The sequence below is a fragment of the Odontomachus brunneus genome, unplaced genomic scaffold (assembly GCF_010583005.1).
Source record: "Odontomachus brunneus isolate Ranch 3 - 2012 unplaced genomic scaffold, Obru_v1 Obru_scaffold_008, whole genome shotgun sequence".
Taxonomy (NCBI): domain Eukaryota; kingdom Metazoa; phylum Arthropoda; class Insecta; order Hymenoptera; family Formicidae; genus Odontomachus; species Odontomachus brunneus.
This window is the reverse complement of record NW_022639458.1, coordinates 1,977,735-1,990,936: the sequence shown is the minus strand read 5'-3', so window position 1 is coordinate 1,990,936 and position 13,202 is coordinate 1,977,735. Positions and strand designations below refer to the sequence as shown.

The window sequence follows — 13,202 nt, the reverse complement described above, 5'->3', positions numbered from 1 at the left end:
AGAGAGAGAGAGAGAGAGAGAGAGAGAGAGAGAGAGAGAGTGAATGAGAGAGAAAGAGAGAGAGATGAAAGCGCCGGCGGTGAAATGCATTGTAAAGGCGCCCCGTGAGAGAGGGTTGGAGTCGTACCGGTCGTTTGCAAACGGTGTCGAACAAGGTGGAGACGGGAGAAGGGAGAGGATACCCCTAGCAGGAGAGGAGAGGAGAGGAACGCGAGATTTCGGCCCCGCGAAGGGTCGGCGAATGGGATGGCGAATGAATACCGAGTATGGATTCGCGAGGAGCCAATAGGGGTGCATGATGTCCTCCCTCGTTCGAGAGAGAAACGCCAATCGGGTGTTCTCATCGGAGGCACAGCTCTCAGCTAGACGGTCGAAGGGTGGAAGAGGGTGGCTGACGGGAGTAGCGTGGCGGTTCGACGGCTCTACCTGCCTGGCTGATAAAGACAGACAGACTCCTGTCTTCTGTGCTAGATCATGCCAGCTTTCGCTAAGACGACGACCCCCGCTGGCAACCACACCTCTACTACCACCTCAACCCTCAGCCACCTACCACCGTTCACTTGCACCCCACTTACCAGCAACGCCGCGATGCCTCGACGCCTTTCTTCGGATTACACCGTTGCCCTTTAAACATCGTGCCTCGCTCCTACCGTCGGTATCAATGCCTCCCTCGCGTAATTAACTGAAGAGGAGCACAAATTACGTCTCGCCGATAGGTCTGTCTTCATCGCCGTGTAGATCTCGGAGTTTCGAACTGTACCTGAATTCTAAATGGGCTCGAGAGCGACGCCGGATGACTGCCTTAGGACCTTTTCAACGTTTTGCGCAATAGTAGTACCGCGTTATCATTATATAACAACGTCTGTAATCTGTGTTTAAGTGTCTTTGGTCGTCTTATTCTTAATTCTAACAGCCAATACCGTTGTCATTGTTTGGCATATAACGCGGAGATTAGATCGTAGTTCGTCTTCTTACAGTAAGTAACGTCTTATTTAATTTTCTTCTTTTTATGACAGAAACGTGTGTTCATCATTAATTTTGTAGATCGATCTGTCTCACCGTACCCGTGACAGTCGATCGACACAAATCTCAAACTACAGAGAATTTGATTCGAGTCTGAAGTGCGACGGCCGGTAAGACTTAATTCGTTGTTTGCTGTACAACGAGTTTAGCGTTGGTGCACGTGTCACGCCATATGACGAGCGTACATATCACAGTGTCGCACGCAAGTACTTACGCGACACTCGAGAGTTCAAGCTCAAACATTGACGCGAAGTACGTGTCAATACAATATCTCAGTAGTGACGGGCCAACGATCGCGCGCGGCCAAAGAAAAATATATATATCGACAACCGTGACAGGAAGATAAAGTAAAGCGGAATGGAGGACAAGTAATATTTCTGCTTTACTTTAAATGGAAATATTTTCCTTCAAGATCTTCCAACGATTCCACAATTATTTCTTCATTTACTTTTCACTTATTGCTTCACATTGTAAATTCTTCAAATATATAAACTCATTTGTCATTAGTTTATTAATTACTTGCTGTTTCTCTACATTCACATCAACAGAGCCGCCTTCTAATTAGATTATTTCTTTTCATATTGTTATTGAAAACAAGCTCTGTTAACAATAGGGAATAGAGGTTTTTCCCAGCATCAACACGAACCAACAACCGATGAACAAAAATATCGAATGCAACAAATAAAAATAGACCACCGTGCGTTTACGCTGTCACTCTATCAAATTCATTTTTGGCCGCGTACATTCGCACGCGGGAAAAAACGGTGTTCCATTGCCGTATACCCACATTTAAAAATAAAGAAGGCAGCTTGGCGCTGTCGCGCGAGTAATCTCGTTTCCATCATTTTGCGAAGTGAAACTCCGCGCTGGTCCGAACGATTACGTCTCGCCCCCTCCCCTACTGTCGCTCGCAACCCCCTCGCTCCCGCCGTCTCCCGTAAGTTTCTACATCGAGGGGAGTTACCCCGGACAATATATCAGTTTACAATGATAAAAAGCAAACACGGGAAATAACGCGAGGAATTACTGAACCAAACAATATGTCCCCTGTCTCTGGAGAGACGGGGTGTATTTCGAGCGGCCGCCCCGGCCAGCATCCGACGGAGGGTGCGCCAGCGCGTTTTCCTCACAATACGCCGCGGCACCGTTTTATTTTGCGCGAGGGTGATATCACATTAGCGACATTGAAAATTGTCTCATTATCACGAACCGAAATGATTTGCTGCCGATATTGACGCTTCATTAAATCGTCACCAGTTCCATGCGATGATTAAGAGCATATTTATATGTGTTGGGTCTCTAAATAAGCTACAAAAAAATTTCATTTTTAGTACACTCAATGTGATTGTCTCTGCTATTATAATGTCGATTATTCATTCGGAAGATTTTTTAATCACTATCTAAACTTAGTCTACTAATTAAGACTACTACTTAGTGTTAATTCTATTTTGCTATGACTGACACCCAACAACTTCTCATGGCAGTGATCGCAAAAGTGCACTTAGAGAAAAATATGGTGATGATAACTACATAGTGATAACTACATGAGTTTTGTAGGTAGAATTATAATGTAGACACAGTTTAATAAACTATATTTGCCATCTATGCAGTTGCTATGTTACTATGTCTTTTTTCTAAGTGTGAAAGAAGTGAAATTTATCGTCAAAAGCCTTTACCTTATATATACGTTAACATTTTTTTTAATTAGGACATAACAAACTGTTATTTTTTCATTAAGGTTTTCGAATCTCGTCTGCTCTCAGACATATATTTTGTATTTTCAATATCGAGTAGCTTTTAAGTAATCGGCAGGTCGAAGAGAGGCTAAAAATTGGTACTCTCTCGCTCACGGATGTCTCTTGGCGGATAGTGCTCATGCGAGCACCAGCTAGTGAGGTAAACTCGAGTGTCTACAGCATAAAAGCAGAGCAGAGGTGCGGAGTGGTCGGTGTTGGATGTAAGGAAGGGTGTAGGAATAGAGAGACGGTAGTCTAGGCAGGGATGTTGGCCCGAGGGGGTGGCTTTTCCCCGGTCCGAGCATTTCGTAGGCGATGTGCTTCCAGCCGGAAGCTCACTTCGACTTGCACATACAACTTGTGTTCCGCAACCTTCCGTCCTTCTCTCTTTTCCTCTTCTCTCTCTCTCTCTCTCTCTCTGTCTCTTTCTCTCTTTCTCTCTCACTCTCTCCCTATTTCTCGCACTGTCTCCCGTTATTCGCATCCCAGGTAGTGTCTATCTCCCTTACTCCCGGTGCCGCGTGCACACAAGCCACAGGCAAGAAGTAGACAATTCACAATTAGCAAACACAAACAGAAGAACGAGTGGCTTCAAGTTGCTTGGTACGCGGTGGCAGCGGGCTTAGCCGGAAGCGAACGGTGGGGTAGAGGCTTCTAGGATGCGAAGCGACTAGCTTGGCGGTCCCTGAGCGTCAACCTTCACTATGGAGTCCTCTTCTCCTATCCCGACTCGAAGACACGCATATACACTGGGTAATCCACAAGTAGATATCTATTTCATCAATCGTGGATCATATCTAACGAAATGCATTGTTCTTTTGCATTATGAAATTAAGTGATGTGACAAGTGATATCAAAGACATAATAAAAGGGAGCGACTTCAAAATTTAAACACGATATTCAAAACAATCAAATTTAATCGTAGTGATCATTATATTATGATCATTTTATTACAAGATGCAAGCAATTCCAGATTCTTACCCGACATTTAGAGAAAGTAGAAAATTCAATTTTAATTTATATATAAAGAGTCAACTTTGTCGCGAAATATCGAGACATATAAGCTTAAATCAATATTGTGTAACGTTGATGGAACATGACACGTTGTCTGATGACTTTCGTTCGCGTTACTTTACCTTTTACTAGGAATTTGATAAATGAAAAAATGATTTAATAAATCATCGGTCTCTCTTGCGTGAGTACACCCGGTATACAAGCGCATCAGGCTCTCACCGTTGCGTTGGAACACTTGAAGCTCCGACCAGTTACGGCAACAATAGCCTTTGTCTTCGCGCCGTCGGCGCTCGCAAATTGGTAGAAATCTTGATTAAAGGTGCAATTCCGCTGCTGACTGCGGCAGCAAATATGAATTGCACCTCCCCCAATGCTACCGTCCTTACTACGTCAGATGGAAATATAAAAAGCGTGTTATGCTGCGTTTCTTAATCGCGTGTCGTGCACAGGATCTATTGATGATTTCAGTGGTATTGTCGTTACAGAGACACGCATTATATCCTTTACAATAAACGAACGCATTTCTCAATACCTAAATTGAGCTTCTTCTGTTGAGTGTAATTCCAACGTAAGCATGTAACGTACTTAATAGAAAAAATAGTTTCTTGAACTTGACATTTCTCACATTTGTATAAATGTTATTAAACGTTTATTCATATAAGTGAGTTTCGAGTAAAACCAGGAAATTCTTTGCCTACCAAAATGGAAATGAGTTAATAATACCTCGATTCAGAAGGCACGTCAATATACAATCAGACGAAAACTTGTAAGTTTGTACTTATACGATGTATATTGGCCATCGTCGAAAATAATCCCATTCTTGGATTACGCGCCGATTCCGATATAACTGTGTAGGCGTGGGACGAATTGAATGGAGGTCTAGCAAAATATAGCATAGAAATAGAATAATAAGGCTTCGTATATGACAGATGCGACAAAGAGCCTGTCGCTATAATCCGCCTAAACAGTTTACCGATGCACTATCCTACAATAGCTCTATGACGATATTCATACAGTCGAACAACTCTTATTATACCTCAGGAATCACTGGCAATCCCTATTCATAAATCTCTTTATGCAGTTGTTCGTGTTCATTTTCAAATAAATTCTTCATCGTCATTATATGTATTTCACATCTAAATCTTTCATAGAGAACCTTCAGGATCTGTATGTTATATATTTTCGGACCAAAGATAATGATGACATGTATTATTCTTAATAATTATAATTAAATATTGAACAAATAATCAGAGATAATACTTGGTATTATTTCTTCATTTTTCTTACTCTTCAAGATTGTCTAGTTACTTGTTCGATAACTAATCTTTTGATGTACGGTTTATTCCAAATAGTTTACTCTTATTATACATGTTATACATGTTATACTTTTATATATGTATTAACAAATGATAAATATGAAATTTTAAATGTGTGTGTTGAGTATCAAATCTCATCTGTTCAGGAATATATCAAGTGCACACCCATGTCTTTTTTCATTGGAAATTGGACGATCCCTGACTTTATATCATTGCAATTCCGGGTTCGCGTAGCAGCGAAGCCCGAAGGCTTCGACGCGTTTATGCTCATCCCGTGCAAAGCACACATCACAAAACAGAGTCAATTTACATAACGATAATTGAGACGTACATGAAAGGCCCTTACAATCTCGGCAATGCTATGTATAAACGAACCTTTGAACCTAGGAAAGCATATCGATCCTGTGTCTGTTGCACATATATGCTTGCGATTTTAAAAATTTTAAGGTAATATTTAAAATTAAAAAATAATTACTTTGTTACAGAGAGTTCAAAATGGAGAAAAATATTTAAATATTCTCGATTCTTGCAATTATTTGTTAAAACTTCTATATAAATTAATTATATTAAGATGATAATTTAGATAAAAGAGTGTTCTGTAATTTAGTAAAAATAAATTTATAAAAATTAAACAAAATTTTGGGAAGCAAAATGTCCCTTTAATATAGAAAAATATCGTAATTAAAAGTAGCATTAAAATTTTTTATCATACAATGAAATATATTTTGCAACTTTTAGTGTTATTGAGTCGAAAATAATTTTTCATGAAAGAATAAAATTTAAAAAAAATAATAAAAATATGTATGTATGCAGTTGTATCAAATTTCTTTTCAATAAAACTTTTGATAAAATAAACTTGATGAACAAACTTCAATAAATATAAATGTGACCCTATCTTATGTTTTTCTTTTATTTCGTTATAGCACTATAACATGTATCTAGCTCTGAAAGCTAGCTCATAATTAAGTTTATTTTTTTAATTAAAATAAAATTGTGAAATAACATTTTCTCTATATAAGATAACATTTACAATCGATACAAATTTACTGTTAATCAGTCAGTTGTACGTGTCTGTTGATATCATGATGCACAGAGTTATCTTCATTCGTAAAGTTATCGATAAGAATTTTAAGCAATCGTCTGTCAATCGACTAAAAATATATCGTGAGTTTATACAGTGAGTTATTTTAATTATTCGAGGCGTAAATAAATTTACTACTTAATTTGACATATGAGAACTGAAAATTGCTTTCAATCTCTTTTCAATCTTTTCTTCTGTTACCGATATATGATCAGTATTATTACCATATGTGCACATTAAGCTTATTGATTGAAATACTAAAAAAAGAGAAGCCCGAGAGTGGCCTTGTCATAAAGATTTTTTAAATGCTTTCTTTAATTTACCTAAGTAATAGATATAAAATATATCAATCAAATCAACTTTCCGACTCTATCAGTTAAGTCACTTGGTTCGTGTCCGTGCTACTTCCACAAAATAAGCGCTCTTATAGTTATTCTCAAGCTTCTCTATAGATCAGTTCTATTCTTTCTCTCTGCACTTTCTGCACTTTCTTGCCATCTTTGTTTTTCTTCTAGTGCTGTCAAGGAATGCATTCAAATCACAGATTTCTATATAACTGCTAGACTGCTAACTCCCTCATATACTGATATTTAAAATTGATCCCGAAAAGTATGTATCACGCACGGGAAAAAAGGCATCTGCGCATGCCTGAAACTGGTGTTCCAGAAGAAGAGGGGATATAAATATAATATGGCCGACGCCGCCTGCTTAAATATTTGTGTACGTACAGAGTGAAAAACGTCAGAGTGAAATACGTTACAGTAAAAAATTTGTAAAAATAAATGATTGATCAATTGTATACCTACATCAGAGTGCAATAATGCTTAAAACGAGATGCTACATTGTGAATGTTGGACCACCAGATAGGCGCATGCGCGAGATTTTTGTATATATTTTTCTGGGTTGTGTACTGAGTCAAAGTTAGTGGTCTAGTAGTATATAGAAGTGGTACTGAGTCGGAGTTAGCAGTCTAGTAGTATATACAGGGTGTCTCCTCCATGATGATCCTTTGTGAGAACGTAGAACGGATTGAGGCGAGCAAAAAAGTCCTGTGCCGTTTTGCGATATTCGCAATAGTTTTCGAGAAATTAATTTATTTTGTCTCAGCTAATAAGAGCAGAGAAACCGACAGCCGAAAGAAAGATATCTTTGGCCGGCGCGCAACCGTGATATACGCGAATCCCGACTCGCTGCGTCCCTCCGCCCATAGCTACGAGACATAGCGAGGGCTTGGTACACTAACCCCTTGTCCACAACTTTGCTTTAATTCTTAAGCCGTAAGAAATTGACCAACCACAGTTGATTATTTTTATAATAATCGACTGTGGTTGGTCAATTTATTACGGCTTAAAGATTAAAGTAAGATTGTGAATAAGGGGAAACACATGTACATGACATATCCGTGTGCCGAATCGACACCGAATCTAAAAGTGTGTTGCAGCTTTGTTGTTTCATCTCTACATACACGTACGCAGCTGTATCTTTCTTTCTGTCGTTTCCTCTGATCTCATTAGCTGAGACAAAATAATTAATTTCTCGAAAACTATTGCGAATATCGCAAAACGGCACAGGACTTTCTTGCTCACCTCAATCCGTTCTACGTTCTCACAAAGGGTCATCATGGAGGTCTGAAACCTGTATATACAAGGTGTCTGACTCGTATCGTACCAGAGCTAGCATATAGCTAGAATAGTTCGGGGTGAGTAATAGTATCGGTGTCTTTTTTTAAACAACCACGTAAAATTTTGAGATATTAACGATAAAAGATTTCTATCGAGCGGCAGCCAATCAGCACGTGTGCTGCGGTGAGACGAACGCTGTACGCGCTGTAGCATCGGCATGATAGGCTAGCCAAGCTAGCCTCCTAACAACAAGGAAAACACGTTGCTAGATAATAACAATAATAATAATAACCAGATAATAATAATAACAAATAACATGATTTTCGTTACTAACATGAAAATTTGATATTATTTGACGGCTAATACAAGAAAAAAATTAAAGTATTTCGAAATAGGTTCACTTACTCTTTCATTGCATCGCTTGATATCTTCCTAACTACTTCCTATCTGTTACCATCTACGCTCATTTCGAGCTAATGTTTCATGTTCTGGCCACGCTGTTACTGAGAGGGCGTTACCGCACGGTGAGATTTCTCGGAGTCGTTAAAGCCCGTAAGACCGACAGTCTTTTATAGTACCTCGTCGATGGTCAAGTGAAAGATATATAGTTACTTTGTTTTAAATATATAAACATAGTGTGACTAAAGAAAAAGAGATCTCATCAAAACGTCTGTTATTAAGAGAGAGAAAAACGAGTATTGTGATCGCATGCGCGTCTACTTCCGTATTCTTGGTGATTTCCGGAAACAGTGCTCAGACGTATAGTGCCAAAAGAAAGGAGTTGTGAACAATTTTGATATTTGTAAGAAAAGAGTAAGTTTATGATCGTGTTATTATCATACGTTCAGTTTGAAATGTATTGATATTTTATGTCGTTTAATCGTCGCTAGTGTGTCGATGACAAAACAGGTGTCTCGCATTTGTTTCCTAACCTCTCCAAAAAAATCAATCAATTGTACAAGCATTATATTTACAAAGATTAGTTACAAATAACAAAAGTACATTCTTTTTTGAAGCTATAAACTTTTAAACGATTTTATTTATGCCTATAAATCGTATTTTTTCATATACATTTTACATACCTACATTCTATGTACTTTAATCCTAATGTGACTTTCATGTTCTTGAATATTATTTATTAGGAATTATCATGACTGGTGGAAACTCTGCTGAGAAGTCAGCCAATAATCCTCTGGAACAATTTGTATTACTTGCAAAAACTGCAAAAGGTGCAGCTGCCATGGAGCTCATAAAACAGGCCGTTGAGACACCTGGTGTTCATGTCTTTGGTGAGCTGTTGGACATGCCAAATATCAAAGAACTGGAGAATGGACCTTATGTCCAATATTGGAATACACTGAATTTATTTGCCTATGGCACATATAAGGATTATTTGGAGAACAAAGATAAAGTATTAGAATTAACTCCTACGCAAAAGAAGAAGCTGCAGCATCTTACAATTGTCACTCTTGCCACGAGATCCAAGTGTATACCTTATTCAGTACTTTTGGAGGAACTAGACATAAAGAATGTCAGAGACCTAGAAGATCTGATTATCGAAGCAATATATGCTGACATAATTCATGGAAAATTAGATCAAAAGAATTCACAGTTAGAAGTGGATTATGCTGGCTTAGGGCGAGACGTCCGACCAGGTGATGCTGGCATAGTAGCTGAGACATTGGCTGCTTGGGGTAAAGCTTGCGACACAGTTTTAGCATGCATTGAGGAACAAGTAACCAGAGCTAATATCGAGAAACAAAAGGCTACTTATCATAAGGAGAGAATACAAAGAGACGTGAGTTTCCCTTTTCTCTTTATTTTCTGTATGTTAATATTGCTTTTATTCCACATACATTACTTTATATATGTATAAACAATACATATTAACATGAACAATTAATATAAGTGTATATTAAATAGATATATAATATAGATATGTAATATATAGTATATTTACTTTTAAAGTAAGTTTAATATATAGTATATTTACTATTTAAAAAACGAGTATACCATGTAGTAAATATTACGTCCTTTTGATTATTTTACAGATTGCTAATATAAAAAAATCTCTCGCGGCTCAAACCGGTGGTGGAGGCATTCAAGAGGCTGATGTAGCTGGAGGTAGTTCTGGTGCAGGAGGAAGCGAATCGGGTAGGGAAGCCATGCCGGCACTATCGGATCCAAAGAAGAAGTTACAGAAGGTCAAAGGTATCAAAGTCAGTGGTAAGTTTTGGAAGACATAAGTTCAATAAGTCTCCTTGCGCGCAGTATACGTTTTCCGGACGAACGACGTTGTCCACAGTGTTGTTCGTGCCACTCGTTCGTTGCGTCGAATTTTACGCTTCGGACTCGTTGTAAGTCACGACTAAACAGCGATCGTTATAGCCGGGTTGAAACGTACGTTGAAGAAATTCTCGAATGTCCTTACTCCTCCTTTTTTTTCTAATATTACATATTCAAAATTCTCTAGAGGAAAGGAGTATGTAAATATATAAGCGATGTAATCAGTGTGCGATAAGGTAGTCAGTTCTCAACAAAAAGATTGGTGTAATATGTGACAACACAAGATAGAGAGAGACAACAGATAGAGAGTTCATCTTTAAGCAAAGTTGAAATATACATACGCATATATCAATTAGCCGTTACGTACATTATGCAAGGAGGAGGAATGGATGATGAACGAAAAGGGTAATACTGAAACGAATTTATCACTTTTATGCAAAAGCATATAACTCATGTCGAATTGAAAATTTTCTGTGTATCTGAGATATCGAGTTTGTAGAGTTTTAAGAGTGAAAATAGAGAAACGACATTTTATAGAACGTGCCCTAAGCGTAGCATCGAATTCTATAACGTCAGATTTGTACGAGTATTCGATCTTGTTCAACATTTACAGACTACCTGTTACTATAAACGATACGAATAAAGTCAAAAGTACCTCTACTCTTATCGAACTACTTTTACCGTTTGTAAGAATGACTTATTTACAACACATCGGTATAAGAAGCTTTTTAGACAAGCTGAGATGTTCTCGTGTACGAATTTCGAATTTAATAGCGGCAATGTTTAGTGGAAGATGAGCGGGAAAAGCGGTAGCTTTCGTACTTTTATTGCGACCGTTTCGAATGTCACCATTGGTATTCGCTGCACAAACGGGTACTGTTGCTTGCACAAAATTTAGCATTCACTCGTGAAAAATTGACGGATTGTTTATATCGTTGAACTAAAGAGTAATATAGTACGTGCGAGGATAGCGTGTACATGATGATTGTTCTTACATCGAGCATTTGAAAACAATGAATCTTTTCCTTGTGACAAAAATAATTTTATAGGTAAGCGAATATTCTTGTAATATACTTGTTTATTTCATTAGACCAAAGATATCATGTTTTGTGTTTGTAGGGCATGAAGAAATTTATTAGGATTTGACGATTCTCTAGATGAATACATGACGAATTTGATAGATAGTGCACATGTAATGCATATTTTTATCAGTGCACACGTGCCTACCCGTTGTCGGTTGTCACGGTTAAAAAACGGCAGCATGCCCATTGTGACAAGTTGGTCGATGCTTACGTATATTTCCGACGGTAGTGCCGTTCGTACTGTTTGCGTTCGGACTTTATATCTCGTTTCGTAAGGACCTGCAGTCGCTAATTATTTACTGACAAGAGACAAAGCGTAACTAGTCGGAGAGATCGTTTTTGAAGGAACTTGTACATTTAGGAAACTGTAAAGGTATGCCACTGATGTAGCTTAGCTAAGAAGACTGTCAGTCGTCCGTTAAGGCGTTGTAATTGCTATTCGAATAAAAAGATAATATATTTTAGCGAGGCTTTTTCTATTTTTCTGTACCCTTAATGCCTCTCTCTCCTTCACGTTTATACTGTAAGCTGCTAGAAAACCAGGTTAGGCTTTAAGAATCGCGCGAACATTACTTAACATTGTAACAATTGTATCGCCGCGCCGAAATATTTTGCGTCATTCGCATCTCCGACTTTTCGTCGATTCGTGCCGCGAATACGTATCCTCTTCGTCGAGACTCGTTCGATATATAGGATGTCTCACGCAACTCGCACATGAGCGAATGTGCGAGTTGCGTGAGACATCCCGTGTACAAACTTTCTTAGACATCTTTCTCCTGTAAAACTTCTTTCGCACTTTTTTCGCTGAAATAAATTTATTGACTAATCTTGCGGATGGAGGCATATCGTGTAAGTGATATCGATTACGCAAGCGGATTCCACATTATTACGAGTTACAATCGTACGATCTCGGTGTTTTATCCCCCTTCCAATTGCGTAATTTATGGCTTGGAATGCAAATCGTAAATCATATGCCTAATCGCAATTTTCAGGATCTGCTACTAATCCACTACTAATGGTCGATGAGACAAGTTGGGAATAGCCGAGAACGAATTAGGTGAAACCTTGTGGCATATCACCGAGTCGTTTGGATTATCTCTCTCTCTCTCTGCAATTCTGACGGGACGCATCGTGTCTACTGTAACTTTTGTAGCTTTCAAAAAATAAACAGCATCTTTGAATTGTCTTATATTTATTGTAAGTCGCACTTCGTGCGCGATAAGAAAAATAAAACGATACTGAGCAAGTTGTTTGTCCTTCCCTTCGCTACGAACATCCGCCTTAGGATTTTACAACAAGGATAATAATTACGTAGTAATTATATCGTCGTGTTGATTTTATTCTGTAACTTTCACTTTAACGGATACAATACGCTACTGTTAAGTTTTCCATCTCTCTCTCCCTATCCTAATTCGTAACGTATTTAAAATATCTTCATAGATCGCGTGACACTTATACGTAATAATATGTATATATGTATATTATTCTTGACATTGTCTTTGCATTGCATTTGAAATTTATACGTCACATAATCACTCACGCACACGGATCTCTTAATTCGCTATGAATATTATAATTAAGTTGGTTCCTTACAAGCTAAAACGATAAATTTCGCACTCATGTATGCGATATTATATATTTATGTACAATCGTCTGTTTATAATTCATTTGAATATGTACATGCACATACGCGGAATATCTATCTAGAAGTAGCAGAATGTACATTTTCTTGCGTTGTTTCGTTTTTACATAATGTATAGTTGGTTTAGATTTTTATAAATCTTAAATGTTAATGTTCGCGCCTAATATGCGTAGATAAATTTACATCCGAAGTTTCTTTCAATACGATAATACGCCAGTACTAACCTTTAATCGCAATAATTTTCTAGATTAATATTATTTTCTCGTGCCGCTGTTGACAAAAATGATAAGTTGTTTGTATAATACGAACAATTAAATGCGAATGCATGCCAAACTATGGATATTGGGCTCATTTATATCCAAAGTTCAGCGAAAAAGAAACGAAATGAAACGGTAAAGTT

The 13,202-nt window shown here is 38.0% G+C and overlaps 1 protein-coding gene across 7 annotated transcripts; it reads left to right on the top strand.

The window, feature by feature from the left end:
- Nucleotides 1-8,350: 8,350 nt before the first annotated feature.
- Nucleotides 8,351-12,406, top strand: LOC116854118 (COP9 signalosome complex subunit 7b). 7 transcript variants are annotated; one of them, XR_004380093.1, is made up of 4 exons: nucleotides 8,351-8,605; nucleotides 8,935-9,590; nucleotides 9,844-11,533; nucleotides 12,153-12,406. XR_004380093.1 is itself a non-coding variant. In XM_032835716.1 (4 exons), exons 2-4 carry the CDS (start codon nucleotides 8,943-8,945, stop codon nucleotides 12,200-12,202), a joined length of 873 nt encoding a protein of 290 aa, XP_032691607.1. In that variant the 5' UTR covers nucleotides 8,351-8,605; nucleotides 8,935-8,942; the 3' UTR covers nucleotides 12,203-12,406. The 7 variants fall into 7 exon arrangements, 3 of the variants coding, with proteins under 3 accessions (XP_032691607.1, XP_032691608.1, XP_032691609.1); XR_004380096.1 differs by lacking the exon at nucleotides 12,153-12,406 and having other exon boundaries at nucleotides 9,844-10,483; nucleotides 11,198-11,624; XR_004380095.1 differs by lacking the exon at nucleotides 12,153-12,406 and having other exon boundaries at nucleotides 9,844-10,483; nucleotides 10,692-11,624.
- The last annotated feature ends 796 nt before the right edge of the window (nucleotides 12,407-13,202 follow it).